Genomic DNA, 20,041 nt, shown 5'->3' on the forward strand with positions numbered 1-20,041 from the left:
CACATAACCAAGGACTCACAAGTGCTTATGCAAAGCAGCATTTCTCCAGAGCAGTTCTCCATCACTTACCTCTTCATCCTTTTCTTCACTGTCAATTACACTTCCACGATCACTATCTACTGAGCCTTCTGTTGAAGGGAAAAACAGAAGAGCTAACAGAACAGAAGTTTAAGCTAAAAGTTAAGATGTCAGACATGACATCTGCACATTGAAGCTCTCTGGTCATCAAATATATCTATTGTTACTTTGGAGGCTTTGTAAAGAGAACTAAAAATAAAGTGGAAAAGAGACTGGTTTGGAAGAGGTTTGGAGGCTGCTGAAATTTCAGCAGTTTGTTTTTCTAACACATAGGGCACTAGTTACTGACAACGCACTGTGTGCGCCAGGTGGGAGGCTGTTACAGCATGCTGCACATTTTCCCTAGGTAATTACAGTATGCATCTAAATATGCAAGAACACTCTGCAGTATAACCCAAGCTATTCAGTTAAAATAGACAAAAGTCTCAGATTAGGGACTAGTTACTCCCACAGAAATAAAAGGTAAAGTCGCACCCACCTTCACTAGAGAGATCTCCCAAGCCAACATCATCTTGTTCCATGAACTGCTGAGAGCCAATTAAGTAAGGTAAAGGCCTGTCAATATAGAGATCCTGAAAAGAGACAACATAAGGTCTTTTTGACATCTAGGAACAGCTCTACATTGCTGATTAAGACAAGTCTTGCAACCCTTATTTCAACATAAGGGAGATATGAGCCTGATTCAAGAGAGACCCACCAGACACATGCTGCAAGCCAGGGTGCAACTGCGTAAGCCAGCTGAGATTTATCCCTTCTTAATATTCTCTAAGATAACACTATTTCTATTTGTGTGGTTCCAACATGTTTCTTATGTGTCATATAACAGCTGAATATCCTCGCACAGGCTCGCAGACATCGGTCTTATCCCAAATTGTGCACCTAGCGTTCTTAATTATTAGGATGCTAAAATATGGTTTCTACCTAAAAAGCACAAAATTTCCAGGTTCCATTCCACCCAAAATTCAAGCTCTGCTTTCCAAGTTCTCTGCCACTGAATTAACTCCCTTTAGGAGCTCCTTAATGCCAACCAACTGCAAGACAAACAAGCTACACAAGGAAGAGTTCAATATGGAGCATTTCTGCTTCCGAGGTGGTCACCAAATCCTTTTTTTATTTTTTGAAGTAACTAATATTAGTTTTATACTACTACAGTGATATTGCTGACAGCAGTGAAGAGTGAGTCCAGCAAAATACAAACCCGATGCTCCGAACAAGAACAGGTCTCTGTACCTTTGGCTCAAGTATTAGTTCCACCCTTTCGTTACTTTCTTCCTCTTCCGAGTCAGAATTGCCTGCTTTGATGTCTAGCTGCTCAAATGCACTGTCCAGAACTTGCAATCCATAGTTCACTGCTTCTTGGATTTTGGGGATCAGATCAGCTTCTTTCTGTTCCCGGGTCTTTTCCTTGAGTAACAGCAACAACACATTCTTATCACATTTTATTCAAATTCAGTCTCACTGCAATACACATTCAACAAATCTAACTTCAAATCAGTATGATGAGAGCAATTTCATTACATGTAAGAAAAATACCTCCACAGCTTTCTTTCTTTTTTTTTTTTTTTGCTTCATTTAATTCATCTTTATGAAACCCAGAAACAGAGATGTTCCAAGCATCTGCATCAGCACAGCACTGTCCTATTTGTGCTCCCAGATACCAAAGGAACCTTTATGGTATAATACGCCTAGATTGTAAGACATATTTAAAAAAAAGCTCTCCAAATTTATATCCTTGGGATTTGCTGTCAGATTCTGCTTTTCCTATTCACTACCTCTGAATTTGGTAAGATAGTCTGAGGTCTCAATCCTCTTACTAAACCACATGCTTCAATTTTTAAACAGCAATAAGTCTTGCCTACTAGATACGAGATCAAGGTGGGGGGAGTCCTAGTAGATGATAATACATCATGATAATAGTAGCAGCCTTCAATATCGCCGTCAGCTTTATGGCTGAATGACATGCACTATCCAATAGAAAGATTTCAAGGAGAAAGGAAGCAGTTTGGTTCATAAGCTGTAAAAATCTGCAAAAGCAGTTTGAAAATAAGAAGGTAGGCAACAGATGCAAACATGCTGCTAGCATTCATAGCAGCTTAAGTTAACTACCTGCTCTGTTTTGTCTCCAACATCAGCTTTGGGAATAGGCTCTTCCACTTCTTCATCATATACTCTCTAAAAATTGAAGCAAAATTAATTCAAGTAAGAGCAACATACCGCTGCCAAGGCTACACCATGGGCACCACCCAGAAAGTAAAAAACACTATTAATATTATACTACAGTATTAATGTGTAAGTAAGCAGCACATCAATTCATTACACATTTCAAAACTAAAAATAAATAAATAAATAAAAACCACTGAAACACAATCAAAAACCATAGACCATGCTAAGCATCTTCAAAGCCTCTTTCATGCATTAAACCCATCCTTCTGGAGTTGCTGTCGGTTAGTCTCTCAACCCAGGAGAGATAACACAAGACCACAAGCATGACCTGACCATGGCAGTGGAAGACAAGTTGATCATTTAATCCTGCTCATAGACTGATCTGAACGTAATTAAAAAATATAAAGGAAAAAAAGCTGTTTTAACCCCCAACATAAAGCTATTCTTGAAGCTTTCAAAGTCAAGCCTAACTTTAGTTATAAGCAGTATATTCCCTTAGGTTCTTATGTTTTTAGTAGTTCTTCCTCCTTAGTGTTCACTGTTCTCCTGTACTTAGCGAGAAAGGTCACATCCTCCCTCAGTTTTCAGTTTGCTTCAGTTTGTTCTGATGATCCCTCCCCTAGCTCCTTTGACACTCTTTCTTAGAAGCAGCTACAAGAAGATACAGGGGAATAAAAAGCCCCCCTTGAACCTGCACACTTGAATCCAAATCTTTCAAACACAGGTTGTAATTATCCTCTGGGAAGAGACTGATCCAAACATCAAACTAAACTGAGAATTAGAAACGGTGAGGGGGAAGCCATTTCTGTGTGCTTAAATTTGGGGAGAAACAGCTTGAAGTGCCCAAGATATTTGGTACCCATTATCCTCAGATCACAATGCTGAACAGCAAAGGCTGGCTAGGAGAGACACTGCAGCACTGAAAAAATTAATATTAGAGATCCAGATTTCCATTCTCTTGTCCTCTGCGAACATCTTTCCAATTACAGCACCATGGTTTCATAGGAGGCACACCTGGCCTTAGAACAATGCTGATCAAAACAGAATGCCTGATAAAACTCAGTGCTTTTAAAAAAAACAAAAAAACCCTGGAAAACAACTAAAGCTCTACATCTACATCTTTATTATACATGCACTCTTACTGATGCAACATCATAACAGACTTTCACTTCTAGTTTTTACCTTCCCAAAATAGCAATATTCACAACATGGGAGCATCAACCAACAGATATGACCGTCATGACCAAATATAACAGACAACTGCCTGCCACCCAACACCTTGAATACAGCCTGCATTCAGTCTAAAAAAATAAAAAATAAAAAAAAATAAAAAACACACATTGGGCAAACCCGACAGTATTGTATAACATTCCCCAATTTAGATGGCTAAGGTACACTTGCTATATCTGTGCTGTTTGCAGAGATATACCAAGGCAACCTATAGATCTCAACTCATTCAGAGTCCTAACAAAAACCAAAACAACAGGAAAAGCTCTGATCTCCAAGTCATGTATAAACAAGATGGAAGATAGCTCAGAAGAGGCAAAAGGGGAATCTGCACATGCTGAACAGTGAATCGCTCTAGCAGAAATCGGGAGACCTTTTAACAGAAAGCGATTAAAAGCCATTTCACCTCTAAACTAACATCAGACTTGCCACAGTGACAAGTCACTTTTCCACACGACAGGAAGGGGCGACACCAGCGTTGCAGGAGGAGCTGGATGCCGTACCCGAGCATACTCACGTTCTCTATGAACTGCGTGTTGGACAACATAAGAAAGTCATTGAAGACATTATGGAGGCGACAGTCTGTGGCTTTTGTTTCACTGATCAATCCGTCTACTTGCTTTTTGATCTCGTGAGTCCTGGAGATGGTCTGCTGGGAGAACTCTTGCAGGAAGCGCAGAAGCTGTTCACAACACACGAAGGCAGCGGTCAGCACCGAGCTCCCTTTTCGGAGCGCTGCTCACGGCACGGGCAGGCCGGGCCGCACGCTTCCCGCGAGCCCCAGAGAGGCGGCTCAGCCCCAAGGGCCCGCCCGCCCCGTCCCCAGGGAAGGGCGCCCGCCCACCGCGCCGCTCACCCCGGCGTCCGAGGCCAAGGACCAGCTCTGGCTGCCCTTACGGATCTCCTCCAGCGACCAGGGCCGCTCCCACACCGCCGCCGGCTCCGCCGCCTCCTGCGCCCCGTTCATCTGCGGGAGAAGGGCAGTGAGGTGGGAGGCGACGCCAGGCCAGGCCTGGTTCGGCCAGGCTCGGCCGCACTCACCGTTGCCGCGAGCCGCGCTGCTCCCCCACGCCCGCCGGCGCCATACGCGGCGCCGCCCGCCCAGCAGTCAGCTGGGCCTGGTCACGTGAGCCGCCGCCGCGCCGCGCCGCGCCGCCCGGCCCGGCCCGCCCCCGCGGTCCCTGCCGCCCTGGCCGCGCGCACGCCGGCGCGGGGCGGGGCGGGGCGGCGCGGGCTGCGCGTGGGGCCAGAGCCGGGGCTCGGGCCCGGCTCGAGGGGGCGGTGCCGGGGCGAGGAGCGGGCTCAAGGCGGGCAGTGCCGGGGCTGGGCCTGGCGAGAGGGGGAGCAGTGGCGGGGCGAGGAGCGGGCTCAAGGCGGGCAGTGCCGGGGCTGGGCCTGGCGAGAGGGGGAGCAGTGGCGGGGCGAGGAGCGGGCTCGAGGCGGGCAGTGCCGGGGCTGGGCCTGCGTTGGTGCTGCCACGAGCTCTTCCTCCTGCGGCTGCGGAGGAGTCGGGTTATGGCTGAGGACCGGTGAGGCAGGCTGCGCTGCTGATGTGCGTTGAGCGCAGTGGGCTTCGAGCACGGTTGGAGCGGGACCTGCAGTTTACCTGCGCCTTGCGGTACCAGCCGCCTGCCTGCCTGCCTGCCTGGCGGCTGCGCGTGGGGAGCTTGCCTGCGTGCACACGTCGGTCCGCCATGCAACCGCAATGCAAGGCCGCGGCATGTTATGGATGCCAGTTCCCACGGGAGCAGACACGTGGCGAGGACTAACAGCCCAAAGCTGAGAGCACGCCAACCTTTCACACCTTGGGAGCTCACGCCACGTCTCAAAAGGCTCAGAGCAAATCGCAGGGTGGGTTTCCCCAGGGCTGAAATGCACCCACGCGCAGACGAGCATGGCTGCATCTGGTGGTCGGCACTGCCTGGTGACACCTATCATCATAACGGTACCTGCAGCAGGGACACGGGCAAAACAGAGATACACCAACAGCCTCTGATCACCAGCAAGCATCCACAGATCCAGCCACGCACAGCTAATGCTGAGTAAAGTACACGGGCCTCGAGAAAGGAAATCTTTGCAAAGCGTGAGGGGGACAGAGTGTTTGTGAGGGCTCAGCACCCTGACACCTGCCAGGCTGTTACAACGACTGAGGCACCACTGCTTAAGCAGCACAGAAAGCTGGGCACTTGTTTGAACATCTGGCTCTTGTTTTACCTTATAAAGGGGAGCTGTTCAAGGTGTTATTGCCCCAGCCTTCCAAAACAGGTTCACCAGGGCTTGAACCCCAAGGCAGATGTCCGGCTTTCATGCTGGAAGCACCTCCGTTGCCCTTAGGATGGTTGCTGAGTATGTGGAATTACTCCCTTATTAGCCCTTCCTGCTCAGTCGGACTAGCTGCTTCACGCATGTCTGATGGTCTGTAAGCCCTAATTCTGCTTGAGAGCAGAGGTGTTCATAACGCACAGACACACGATCTCTTCTGTACGTGACTGTTCCAGCCAAAGACGTTACCAACCCCTACTGAAATAATCAAACCCGGTAGACCAGGAGGTGCAGAGGATTTGTCTGAGCACTCGGCATCCTCTTTGGTCCTAAATTAGCCAGCTTAGTGTGCAGCACCAGGGAAGGTGGTTTCAGCTAAGCTGGCTGAGCTTGCTCTCAGATGGACAAGGGATATCCATTCACCCTGTCCCTTCTGCAAGTTGTAAGGACAGCAACACCCAGCAGAAGGACACTGAGAAGCAGCTGAGAGGTAGCTTCAACCACTGCAACTGCTTCAGGGGTCTTACACACCTGACTGAGAGACTGTTCATCACTTTAAATAGGGGACCCTACTCTACACAAGGAATAAAGTCCAGGACAGCAGGAATCGCTAGATGTGATAACACGTATGTGGCACAGCAGCATTCACCAGTGGAACATTACAATTGGTATGAAGTTGCTCAGACTTTTATAAGTAGAGATGGCCCAAATCCTCATATTTTTGTTCAGTTCTTACACAGTCCATAGGCCAGGTAAAATTTCATGTGATTTAAACACAATTAAGCTTAATAAATCCACACCACAATTCCAGGATTTGTTGGAAGAAATAAAATACTATTACAAATAATGGCTTTACCATGGAAGCCCTAGCAATAGGTACTTTTGTAAACCATTTTAGAGTATGATGAGTGAACTGTTCTTTTTTTCCTCTTTTATTTCCTGTCATTCAAGAAATAATTCTTTTCCAGTAGAGCTAGTCTTCAGGATAGCTGTACTCTGAGGCCATCAAGGGAGAGAAATAGGAAGAGAAACCACTAAGTTGAGCAATAGTGCAAATCACCACACTGTGATTCACAGCAAATTATCCTTGGGCCTTTACAGGTCACACGTCCACTGTAACTTCCCATTTTTCACTAATTCGTTTTTTCCAATGAATTAAAAAACCTCTTATACTATTGTATTTCATATGTTCTTTATTATAAGTGAATTAATAAGAAAGGAAATGACAATAAAATCATCTGTTCTTTCAGTTAGTAACTAAGTTACTCATTGCAGACATAGTCACTTTGGAACAGCCCTTTATATTATTACATGAAATTTATTTATTTATCCAGCTTATCTACATCAGGATCTCTGAAGACTGTAATGATCCTGTCTGAAAGACCATTGTATATCAAGGAGTTAGTGAGCCACATAACAGTCAACCTGAGTAGGCCCAGGCCTGTGCTGTGTTGCGCTGCACATACAGCTTGGCCTTCAGACCTGCGTTATGCTGCATGACCCCTTGGCCACAGGGTACACTTAGCTGGCTAATTGTAACGAAGGAGTCTACAGGCAGTTCCCATTTGGTACTGGTGATTACAGCACCTGTGTGTCCTTGTCTTTATGCTAAAGTGAAGCAGCAAGTTCTCATGTGAACATCCTTTTGTTTGACAGTAGAAATGATGAATAGAGTTGTTTTCTTCTCAGCAAATCCTAAAAGAGCTCTAAAGACCAAGGGAACATCTCCACAGATGGAATCTACACCCTGTGCTGTGCTGTGCTGTGCCGTGCCATGCCCTGATGAGAGGTCTGTCCAATGCGGCACAACTTGGGGTTCCCAGCACCCAAAGGAATGTAAGATTATCTGTCCTCTTCTTTCCTTCTTGTGCTAGCTCCAAGATATGGAATTTTAAGCAACACCTTGTAGAATCTGATCACAATGAACTGGGACCAGAATGAACACTAGCTCCGGTGTCTTTCACTGGTGCACAACAAAGGCTTGGGAGGAACCAGGGACACTGGGAGATTTACTCCTTATCTCTACTAATTTATATAAGAATAAACACCCAAGATCTTCAAGTTCCCATATGTTGATTTTAATAGCTACATCCAGATATTTTAAATATATTGCTAGATTGGGGCCATAGGAACTTCTAAAAGCAAAATGTCACCATATCCCTTTGAATTCTATTTTTCTATGATAAGATACCATTACTGAATTCGCTCTAACCTTCAACCTCTGTAGAACTTGAATAATTACAATATACTGATAATAGAGCAGAGAATCAACAAAGTACAGGTGCAAAAATGTTAGTTTAGGCTAGTTTCATAATAATAACTTGAGGAAATAAGACTGTAAAAAGCCAGGCAGATGTGATTAATCTAAAATTATTCTCAAAGGCCATTAGTGTTTTGCTGTAGTTCCTTCCTTTGCAATACTCAAAAACCCAGCAAACCAGCTTTAGTTAGTTTTCATGTTCACCGAAATGTGGGATTAAATCCAACAAGTGCTTTGTTGATAATGCAGTTGGTTTCTCTACTGGCATAAAACTGCATGTATTAGAACATGGGGTCCATATGCTTTAAGCATAGTCATGCTGAAAAATGTAGGGCCTTACCATCAAGCGGCGTCAGGTCTGGGGGGTCTTGCACATTAGCTTCCTCTAGGAAAACAAACAAACACAAAAGAGCAATGACATGAAACTGGAATATTTCCTTAGGGGAAACTGTTTATTTGTGATACATACACCAATCTCTGAGCAGAGAGAGCTACAAATGGCACAATAAAAATATCCCCTCTAGAAGTCCCAGCCTAACCATCAGCCTCAGGCTCCCAGAAAGCAATTCAGCCTTAAAATTCCTTCTGTTTAGAGAGAAGATGGCAACAAGAAAAATCTCTTGCTGTTCACCTCAGAACTTAGATGAATATGGGATATAAGGGTATCAATAATCACATATATCACCAGGGACTGATTTGCATGCTAAGAAACAGAACATGTAAGACTACATAGAGCTGAGCTGTCTGATGCCATTACAGCCAGTCCCAAGCTCTGTGGCATGACCTGAAACATCAAGTCATGAAAATTACTTTTCTCATTTCCACAGTTTCAGATCAGGCACCAAGCTCCCTCTCCCTTTCTACTACTTGCGTGTGCCACCGGGATCTGCATCAGTGCATCTCAGATTCTCTAGGCCCCTTCAGAGCAGGGGTGTCCTGGAGCTGTCTGTGGGACAGCTTATCTTTCCTGCCTAAAACAAGGACAGAAGTCATAGCAGACTGCCGTTTCCTGCAGCTCTCAGTCCCATACAACTGCTCAGCTTTGTACATTTGCAGCACTATGAAAGGAGTCAGAGGTGTCTTGATGGGCCTCTGAAGGCTGCAGTGAAATTGTTTCAGGTGGAGTCAGACAGTCAGAAGGCTGCTGAAAGGCCCCTGGTGATTACAGACGTGGGCCAGAGTACAGGACACAAAGGATTTGAAGGCAACTTACACAGGACAGATTTGTGCAATGTGACACATACTGCAATTGGTGCTCATTTCTCCTGGGTACGCCTCCAGTTTCTGGAGGAGGAGAACTAGCACAGCAAAATGGGATGCTGTAGGTATGCTGACATGATGAATAACAAACTTCATGGACCTCTTCTAGATCCTGCTTCAGTCTACTTTCTGCAGTCATGTTCCGTGGTGGGAAAAGCCGTTGCCTGTGCAGAAGCTCTTAGTGCTGTCTAAAAATTCACTGCTGCAGATTGCTGCTGGTCAATGAATCCCCTGGTTGGTACTAGTAAGCCAACACTTAAACTGGAGGCAGTAGTGCTGAAAGTTTGTTGCTGTAGTGTGAAAGCTTGTTTACATGCAGACATGGCATCAGGATTGTGCATGAAATTGCAGCTGACTCTAGGATTTTCCAACTCAGTTGGGTATACAGATGTAAATATGTATCTGTAGTTTGCTTCCTTAGTGCAGGATTGAAACCAACTGTTTAGATTGAGTAACTGAGGCTCGCCCTGGCACACTTAGGGATTCTGTGCCCTGGCAATCTGGATGGCTTTTCCAGGCCTAGGTCCCCAAGCTTTCTTCCTGCAGAAACCAAGGCATGGGATGAGGAGAAAAGGAGGTAGGACAGGTAGAACAGATGTTTGGGCTGCTTATCCAGACCAAAGAGCACAGTAGTACTCCTGAATCACCAACTTAAGTATAGATTATCTCAGCCACAAAGCTTATGCTTTATGTTCACAGGAAAACATTTGTGAACGTCAGCACAAGAAGTATTAGCAAAGCAAAGGAGGAAACCTGGTACTGACACTCTTGCACAAGTGGACACCTGTTCCTTCCAATGAACCTGATTCTCAGTGGCATCCACAATAACCTCAAAAGGCCCATGGGACTGCACAGGACTTTCAGCAGCTGCAGAATGGCAGTAGAAGGCTAAAGGCAAGACAATACAAGCTTAAAAATCTTTTGAGGGCAATAATGTGCACTTGGTATGTATGAACGCAGCTTACTCGCTCTGCACAACTTCTGCAGAGCTAAAGGCAAATATTTTCTTTTGGAATGGATCCTGACTACTCTCAAACCAAGTGGGAGATTTCTTTGTCCAGAAAACATCCCCATAACCATGACCAGCTTTCAAGGGAGGCATTAGATATGCTATACCATTCACTTTCAGGATATATGTGAATGTATTAGAACGAGAATGCTTTCAAACACACATATATTAGGCAGATTATGAAATAGCATGAAATATTCTCTATTGGTACAGGATTATTAGAAGGGTCTGATTTTTCTCTTTTACTTACTTTTTTAAGCTATTTGGATGAAGCCGTTGCTAAGTTCCCCTGAATGTTTGTCCCTAAAGAATTTACAGCTTACATGGACAAAGACGTAGGGTTTTGATATTAAATTAAATATAAATTAAAATGTAATTCTCTCTTCTTGGTAATCCAGGGTAATGAGATGCCATATTGCTGTGTAGGTAAAATTATTTATTTTTATTATCTATGGGTAAACTTTGGCAGAAATGCTGCTTCCTGCTGCCTTACAGCTGAATAGTTAACAAAAAGTTAAACAGACACAGCACTTAGTTAAACTCATAAATGTTTACAAGGAAAAAAAGAAAAGAGAATACCGTAGCCAAGTTTCTTGATAGCTAATGCAAAACAAACATGTTTTTATAATGTTAGAACAGGATGCAAACAAAAGAAATATTCAAAGTACAATAAAAAGACAAGCTTCACTGTCATGCAAGAAAAAAGCCAATACAGTTCATGCATTGTTTTTCATTTTCCCTGCCACTCCTCTCTCTAATGTAAATGTTGCATTGTATGGCATGGTGCCAGCGTGGAGTGAGATGAGGCTATGCATACCCTGCAAATACCAGAACTCCCCAGCACCCGAGAAGTGGGTTCCAGCTCCTGCATGGTTTGCAGGCCACTAGCCTGCAGGGGGGACCTTGGAAGTCCCCACAAAAGCCTCCTCTCCCCTTCCTTCCCTGAAATTAGGTCCTCTGGAAGAATAACTAGCTCATGGCAAATAGTGGTTTCAGTGTCCAGAGCACAGGCAAGGCCATCTTACACTCTGTTGTAACAGGAGTATGAAGCTGAATCCCTAGTTAACCTCTTCTTCTTCTCAGGAGAGTTACTTCAGGGTTGACTGCCCAATGCTGCAATCCAGTCTGACAAAACCCAGTTAAGCAAGTTACCTTAAAACAGCACTAGAATTATCAGCACTCTCTGTGTTGTACTCAAAACTGTATTTTTTTAAATATTCTCCCAGACATACCCCTGTTTCCCAGCTCAAAACACTATGACCATCAGTTCATCTGGCATTCAGGAGTTGGCAGGGACCATGTGAGCAAGTTGAAGTCAGTAGGGCTGTGTTGGTGACTTGGAATACCATGATGAATCTGAGCTGGTTTCCTTGGGAATCACATGTAACACACAGCTTGTAGATTGTAGGTGCCAATGAAGGAAGTTTGCAGGAGTGCTGGAAAGCACAAGTAACAAGGAACTGTGAAGTTGCCACAAAGAACTGCCTGTATCACTCTAGTGCCACAGCCATGCTCCAAATAAGTGGATAGCTGCTGAGGCAAATATGTGCTTTGAAGTTATACAGAGCTCACAGAGTTCATGATAGAGTTATCCTGGAAATACGTAAGGACTTTCAGAACAGATATGGTATAGGGCTGAACCCACAGCTATCTATGCCAGCATCTTCTGGTGGTACAGTTGAGTAGCCCACAATGAGTTAGGAAACAGGCTGCAGAATTACTGAGTATCACACTATTATGTTTTCTTGGGTAAGCTTCTTAAAATAGCTGACATTTGGTGCAATTTGTTTTTTCTCAAGGCAAAAAGAATGAAGAATCATTACACAGGATTAAATTCCTGCCCTCAAGAAACTGGAGAAGAGCCATTGAAACATTCTTTCTTCTTTCCACTGGCTTGTTTGTGGTGCATAACCTGCAGAAGGTCCAGACAATATCTCATTTAGTTTATTCAGACAGTGTTTTTCTTTCTTTGGAGGGTTTCTTGTTTTTTATTTCTGCCTGTGGTATTAGTAATATTTCTGCTGCAGGCAGAAATGACAGAACACACCACTTGCCTGTCAGTATGTCCCTCTCAGGGGATTCAAAATCAGTTCACCTTTCCTATAAAAAAAATAATTATAATCTCTGTGTTAAAAATAAACAGACTGTAATTACACAGCATCATTTAAAAGACCTTGTTGCCTTGCACTGAGTTAAATGACACATTTTTCTTACTGGAAGATATTATCACGCAAGCAGGAAAAAAACTCAAGATGGCTGAATGACAGATTTCCTTTTTAGTTCAATATAAACTCATTTCAGGTAATTAGAAATCATAAAGCAAAAAAAAAAGAAATCCAGTACAGAACTTATGCTAATGCTCTAAAAGAACCTGGAAAAAGACTCACACGTGCTTGACTTTGTTGGCTTATCGTTTTCCCTGTAGAGCTCTGAACCTTCTTTGATTCCCAAAGGTCACCTCTCCCAGTAAAACCATGGTCTTAGAGGATGACCATTACCCTGCAACTGGTTCCCTGTGGAGTGGCGTAGGAATGCCTGGTGTCTGGAGAACGGGAGAAGGTGAATATTGGGTTCTATCTATGGGCTCTGTCGTCCTTCAGTCATGTAATAAACCCTGAAACACATAATCCCTGACATACTTAAGGGAGCCATGCAAAACGATGTATCAAGACAATATTAAAATCAAGGGGAAGAAAAAAAAGGCCCTGAAGCACAATCCCATGGTTTTCCCCTTCACTTTTTAGTCAAACTTTGAAATAAGAAACTCCTAGAACTAGCAAAATAATGCTGTCCTCTCTCTTTTGTAAACAGGTCAAGAAATACACTCCATACCAATTGATAGCATAGTTGATAAAGAAATACACTCCATACCAATTGATATATCATAGTTGATAAAGCAACTTTGCTTTATCAACTTTGCTTAAAGCAAAGTTTGACCCAGCAAAGCTGTCTGTCAGGCACGTGCTTGAGAACAAGGAGTAGCTCCACTGTGGACAATGAAACTACCCGCATGTCTAAAGCACAGTATATATTTAAGTGCTTTGCTTGATTCAAGTCCTGAGATCTAATGAGAAGACTGTGGAAGTCAACGGGAGGTTTCTGACTTTCTTCAGCGGGTGTTGAATCTATTTGAGCTCAAAGTTCTGTTTCCTATGTGTATAAACTTTACTTATCTATGTGATTTCCAAACAAATATTTATCTGCACAGTGTATGTATGTTTACTGGAATCAGCAGTGAACATTGCAAAATACTTGTTCTCCCGTCAAGTATTAACCCACCCACAAGGGCATCTGCCCTCTGGCTGTGCAGAATCTGAAAGGGACAGTTTCTTGTGATGGAAAATCAGAACATTCATCTTGTATTTAAAAAGGAGGGGAAGGTATATTCCTTTTTATTTGAAAATGGAAATATCAGAATTATACATACTTAAATGAACAGCTGAAGGCAGCTGCAAAGGGCATAAAAGCTGCAGGGTAATTCTAGAGCCTGGTCAAAGAATTCTTGCTAGGTCCTGTGTACGCATATTCATGCTGGGAGAATCTTTCCTTGCAAGAGCAGCCTTGCCTCTAAAGCCATTACAGGATCATGCCTTTTTAAACTGCTGCTGATGGTCTGCTGCTGCAGAATATATGTCAACCTTGCTTCACAGAAGAGGCCTCTTCTGACTAAAATAGTGGTATATCTAGTATTGCATGGTTATAATATTGTGTTTCCCTCAAAGAATATAATTCTAAACTTTTGCTTATAGTCAGAATTGCATTAGTTTAACAATAATGATATGAAATTAGTTTATTTAAGCCAGTGCAAACTCATTTAGATTTAAAATGAGTCTCTCTAGCCATTTATCTTTAGCTGAGAGAGAATGTACTTAAACTACAATAAGTTTGTATCAGCATAAACTACACTAGGCTTAAAATATAAGAAGAGCATTCACACCGGGTTTTACAGCAATTTAATGAGAAGATTTTTAAATGGACTGGAAGTGAAACCAGAGGAATGAGGCTTTTCTGTCTCTGTCCAGCTCTACAGATAGACTTCATAAAAGGCCTGATAACAACAGATTGGCTTGAGCTGCAGATTGCCAGGGGGCCACAAAGTGGGACTGTGGGGGCAGGACAAGGATAAATGGCATCACCTTCCTTTCCATTACCCCAGATAAAGCTGATAAGATTTAATACACCCCTCAGAGAAGGTGGATTTAACTTCTTTTTACTGAATCACTTCTACCTTGCTTTACACAGTGGTTAGCCAGCTTGTGAGCACTGCTTGCTGTTCTAGGCCTGCAAGATGGGTTGGCTGTGCTGGGAGATCTACTTGTCCAGCCAGCCACAGACAAAGGCACATGACGGTTTGAATAGCTTTCGCCACAGACTGGATAAGTGGTTTCTTCTGAAAATAACCTTTTGTCATCCTGTATTTGTAGGGACTGGTATTCAGGAGATCCTTTTGTTCCACGTGAGGATATTCCAGGCTCCTCCTGAATATTAGCAGAGTTTTGATAGACAACACAAACTTTTCATGAGCACAGCAGCTCACAGATGTACATCAGATACTGACACTAATAAGCCACATTGCATCACACAACTGAGGCTCCACATCATTGAGAAATAAAATAGATTATTGCTATTTTGACATCAGGCTCAGTTATGACCTCTGTATTTTGCCTTGCTCAGGACCCCACATCTGTACTTACAAAGAGCCTACTTGGGTGACACCTGTACTCTAAATCAAAATGAACCACTGCGTTCACAGGGAAGACACACTGGGTTTAATCCTCCCTCCAGAGATAAGTCCTTGTTGCTGGTTTTGTCTTCAGTACCGAAAGCTCTTGTATCTTTATAAAGTATCTTGTTGTGGCATTTGCATTTTCCCTAAAGACCTGGAGTCACTTTTGAACTTTAAAATGTCCCATTTCCAGTCTTTGTGATTGTAAAGGGAAGCTAGAAAATGTGAACTGCACAGACCAAAAAGTCCCTAATGATTTCCGCTTCCCCACACGCAAAATATTATTTATTAAAAAACTTTTAAAAGATAGCTTTCTGGTTTTCGAGCACTTGAGGTCAGTTACGCTGCATGTTTTAGTAACACATTTGGCATTGTACCTGCTATTTTATCAGGTGCTTCTTCAAACCTCCTCCTCTTTTAGTCTCTGCACTAGGAACTGGTATAATACATGTCCACAAACCAATTTCTTGTTCACAGTATCTGTCCAGTTGTTGTCTCCCAGGAGCAAGACAGAGTCCTGCGGACTTAGAGAACCATGAGTTACCTCAGCTCAACCCGTGCACATTTTTTTCCAGTCTAAACTGGAGAACCAGAAAGGTGTTTCTAGGTCCCACCCCTGCATTTGATGATGAAGTAGCTAAGCCTTTGTTTGGGAAAGATCATTGTCCTAGGTGTAGAAACGCACAAAAAGAACATGAGCTACCAATAGGGATGTTCCAGAAAAGTACTTCAAAGTACTAAAAAGAGAATACCATGGTGTCCGGACAGAAAGACCTTTTCAGGGATTTCTCCAGATGTCGACACTTCAGAGAAAATGCTTCATGAGAAGCTGAAAGAGACCTGACACGTTTAGCCGTATTCAGCTAGGAAACTAAGTAAAGACTAAGAATGAAATTCCTAGCAATCATCATACCAACAAAGCCTTAAAAATGTTTCCTGATCATCAGTAGAGTCTTGCATTCAGAGATGGCAGGCCTTCAAGGCTGTATGCTTTCATAATCCAGCTACCAGCTTGAGAAAAGTATTGAAAACAATTAGAAATGGCTGAGCTGATCACAAGCACATTATATTCTCATTGGAGATGTAGCCAGATCTGCGCTTTTGGGAGAGGCTGAGGAAAATTCTTTTAAAGCAAAATCTGCATATCCTGAGACAGGGAGGTGAAAAGCACTGGAAGGAGTGTCAGCCTACCAGCAGACACTTAGCAGCACAGCAGGCAGGGCTCCAACATGCTTATCAAAAACTCATTGGCAGAAAAATAAGGTTTTCTGCCTAACAGGTGCTTTGAAGGCATAAAATAGTCTTTCTTTGAGCTGTCTCTGAAAAACCACAAAATGACTGACATAAAATTGTCTGTCAAGCCTATGGTGACCTCAGGCTACCAAAGACTGAACATGGTAGGTGCAGTGACTTCTATAAAACTGGAACAAGTCATAGGTTGGTGTGCATGGTCTATACTTTCTCTACACGTGTGAAACACCTATATCAAATTATGCAGAAGAAAATACAAAACTGTTGATGATTGAGTTTGCAACTGATGCTTAATGTGACAGATAATGACTATGCCAGGTCATCTTAATTGGGAAGTAAACTGTGCTTACATAATCCATATTTTAAAGATGACTAAATATAAAAACTTCACATCTGTAAGCAAGAATGTAGGCATAGAACAGCGGAATCAGTAGTTAGTGGGAGCCAGTACATGATGGCATCCCCTACTGCTATTTCTCATAACATCGAATGCATATATCAGCACTTTTTTGAACATTGTAACAGGACAAATAGGTTTCAAAGGGAATCTATACATTTTGTAAAATGCAAAATCCATTTCAACAATAGTAGCCCTCAAAAGAATTTAGAGATGGAAAGCAAATGTTGATCACCAGGATAATATGGTGCCTAGGATGGCAGATCAGTCTTCAAATGTATACACAGGGAAGTTCTTATAGATGAAAGGAGGCATTATCTCCACTGATAGTATCTGGGGTCACTTCCACAGAATAGGCAGACTTTCATACCTTGTTTTATATTCAGATTTGAAATGAGATACTGTCAAATTGGGACTGTTCAGAAATGGGTTACAAGAAAGAAGTGACGTCTATGCTAAACTGCTGAAGGCTGAAAACACTGTACTTCATCTGAGAGAACACCTAACAGTCTGTAAGCACAGACGAAGGAAGATTTTGATAATACAAGATTGCTTTATGTAGTATGCAGGAAGCAAAGGATAAAAAAAGGAAATTACTGAATTTTATCAATGACCTAAACATGATTTTCATAAAATCAAAGTTTTAAAACATGTAGTGATTTATCAGAACAAAAAAAGAGTCAGCTATAAAGCCTGTAAAAAGCAATGGTTAGAAACTTTTCATGAATTATGTATTTCTTACTCAATGATGATCAAAGCTGCAGAGACTTCAGCCTCAGCAATTCCTCCAAGATGATCATAGAAATATGTTACATGATGTACTTCATTTTTTTGCTGCTGTTGAATTCTTAGGAATGCATACACACAAAACCTAAATTATTGTTAGTACTCAGATATACACCGTACACAGGAGGAAATGAATGACAACATTCCTTTCCACCACTCCAAAGTATTTACAACCATTTTGTGAATTGTTTAATTTGCTCTCAAAATAAATAATTATTTGGCTTATAATCAAACAAAATTTTCCTGTCTTTATTTGTCTGAAGTTTCTAAGTGTGATCTTAAAATGATATGCCAAACTTCCTGTAGCTGATGATGAGTGCCCCATGGGAATGATTTTCCAATTACTTGTCAGCATCTATAATGGAGTATTTGTTGTTGAAGCGTGGGCAGGGCTACAGTTTATTGATCTCATTCTGAAAAGGATCACTGAGGTTGCAGGAGTAGGAGAAACTGAAGTATTTGATTAGCACTCTGAAATTTATCATTTCTTGTGAAAGCATTTTGCATCTATAAAAGTGATCACATAGTCTATCACAGCTATTCAAAACAAAGCCTGAAAAGTCCCACAGGAACAACAGGTGATGGACTTGGGAGAAATTATTTCTTTTAGTTGAGGAAAAGTACAGATGTCGTAAAGTGATCCAGCTTTGACTAAGATCTGAATGTTAAGAGGTTTTGATACTGGTAATGACCACGTACCTTTGGTTATTTTACAGTGCACATTGTAGCATTAAACACGAGTATACATCAAAAATCTGGCAAAAGATCTGTAAGCTCCTACTCTCCCACTCTAAGCACGTCCCAGCCCACTGAAAGAAGAAATGATCAGCTTTCCTGCCAAAGCTAAAAATCCCCTGGACTAGTAAGACAACCTAACAATCATATAATACTGCCTACATCTCTCTGTGTCAGCTTACCTTGAAAGCCTGGCAGTACTTGTATTTCATCTAAAAGGTGTTTAGTCTAATCACAAGGCTTACAAGGAATAGGGAATCCCTAGTTCAACCCTTTGCCTGGGTCAGTGCTTTACAGAATCAAACACTTTCTTGTTACCAGCTGGCCAGATGTCAGTGATTTCCTCAGAAATTTCAACATAACTGCATTTGAGCTGAGCAAGCTATTTTTATAGACTTGACTTGCTCAATATAAAGGCACCATAGACCATTTGCTTGCAGATTCTACGTAAAACGCTGCAAAGCTCATCCAGAGACTGAGCGCTTTGGAATCCATACACTGTACAATGGTAAGTCAACGTTTTAGATCTTTAAAAGCTATTTGAGTTAAAATTGCAAAAGAAGGGTACTCAAGAGAATCACCTAATTACACATCTATTCAATGTGACTATACTTTATTAAAAAACTGCTAGAAGATGCAAAGAAAAAGAGATAGTTATGAAGCTGACAGTGAATTTTGTTCTTAGTTTTGTGATCGTTTGAAAGAAGCTGTACAAACATACCACTGGGTGCTTCACAGGCTGTTATCTTTTGTTAGAAATGCTTCTTTTGTAAAAGTCTTTGCAATTTTTGCATTCATGAAATGCTTTCAAAAGCTATAGATATGAAATACATATAAAATACAGTCTCTTTACAATGAAAGCCATAATGTGCAGCATATTCTGCCTGTATTTCTCTTTTGGTATATCAAGAGATGTCCTGATTCAGCTCTTCAAGCTTCCAAATGTGTTTGCAGAATCTGAATCAATTAGGCATTGCTAAATAGATAAACAAAGCCCTATGGCCCATTTTTTTGCTAATTTATGACCACATAATCCCAACATATACAGACATTAAATATTACCTTTGATGGCAATCTCAGGAAAGTTTTACAAAGGAGGTGGTAGTTTCTGTAACATAAACAGGTTTGTAAATAAATGGAGAAATTATCATGTACTTATTTCTCTGCTTAAACTTTTCTGAGGGCTTGTCTATACTCTGTTGGACAAAACGTAGCTTTGTCACCTTACGGACAAGGTGATCTGGTATCTCATTCTATATGAATTCATTCACTTTGAAAGGCTATTGAATCCAGTTTGGAAGGTTTTGTTCTGCAAGATGGCTGATGACATCCCCTTTCTAAGGGAGCGAACTATCTGAAGCAAAAAACATTTCTTTGAGTACTTTGTTAGTGGAAAGTCTGGAACAACACAACCTTGATGTTTAACTAAGATTCTTTGGCATTAGTGTAACAGTAATAATCTCTCCCATTTTTAATGAAAGATACTGATTCTGCAGTGCTTTCTTACTGCTACCTTACTTGATACCCTCTGCGCTCAGCCTACTTACATGTGGGCCCTTTTCTGCTGAATAGCTGTTATTTATCTGATGTATCCTTTGGTTGTTCCAGCATAAGGCCAGTTCAGACACCGATTACACCATGGACCTCCCCTTCTCTTTCTGTGTTGATTCAGTGGAAGATCCAGAACTTTGCTCTTTAGAGAGAGGAGCATGTCCAAGTTCATCTGACTGGCATATTTAGAAATAGCAAGATGAGGACAAACATTAGAGCAAACAAAGGATAAAACATTCACAGAAGGCAGCCCAGGGCAGCAAAGAGAAGGATTCTGGCTGTTGCAGTAAAGGCACGAGAGAGAACGGTAAGACCTCTGGCAGAGCTGGCCTGTGC

General features: G+C 42.3%; 1 protein-coding gene across 6 annotated transcripts in view; it reads right to left on the reverse strand.

Moving 5' to 3' along the window:
• LOC112990664 (WASH complex subunit 2A-like) overlaps positions 1–4,667 on the reverse strand; it is a 38,017-nt gene extending 33,350 nt beyond the window's left edge. For 3 of the 6 annotated variants that reach the window (XM_026112541.2, XM_064513983.1, XM_026112540.2), the window contains exons 1-7: positions 4,510–4,666; positions 4,325–4,435; positions 3,986–4,150; positions 2,185–2,250; positions 1,309–1,482; positions 557–650; positions 70–128 (exon numbers count right to left, since the gene is read on the reverse strand). In XM_026112541.2, the coding sequence (XP_025968326.2) occupies positions 70–128; positions 557–650; positions 1,309–1,482; positions 2,185–2,250; positions 3,986–4,150; positions 4,325–4,435 (669 nt within the window). In that variant the 5' untranslated portion in view covers positions 4,510–4,666. Of the gene's footprint in view, positions 1–69; positions 129–556; positions 651–1,308; positions 1,483–2,184; positions 2,251–3,985; positions 4,151–4,324; positions 4,436–4,509 lie in introns of all 6 variants that reach the window. The other 3 variants (XM_026112539.2, XM_026112538.2, XM_064513984.1) reach the window with 2 other exon arrangements.
• Positions 4,668–20,041: the final 15,374 nt, after the last annotated feature.

Source organism: Dromaius novaehollandiae, chromosome 6, assembly GCF_036370855.1.
Source record: "Dromaius novaehollandiae isolate bDroNov1 chromosome 6, bDroNov1.hap1, whole genome shotgun sequence".
NCBI lineage: Eukaryota > Metazoa > Chordata > Aves > Casuariiformes > Dromaiidae > Dromaius > Dromaius novaehollandiae.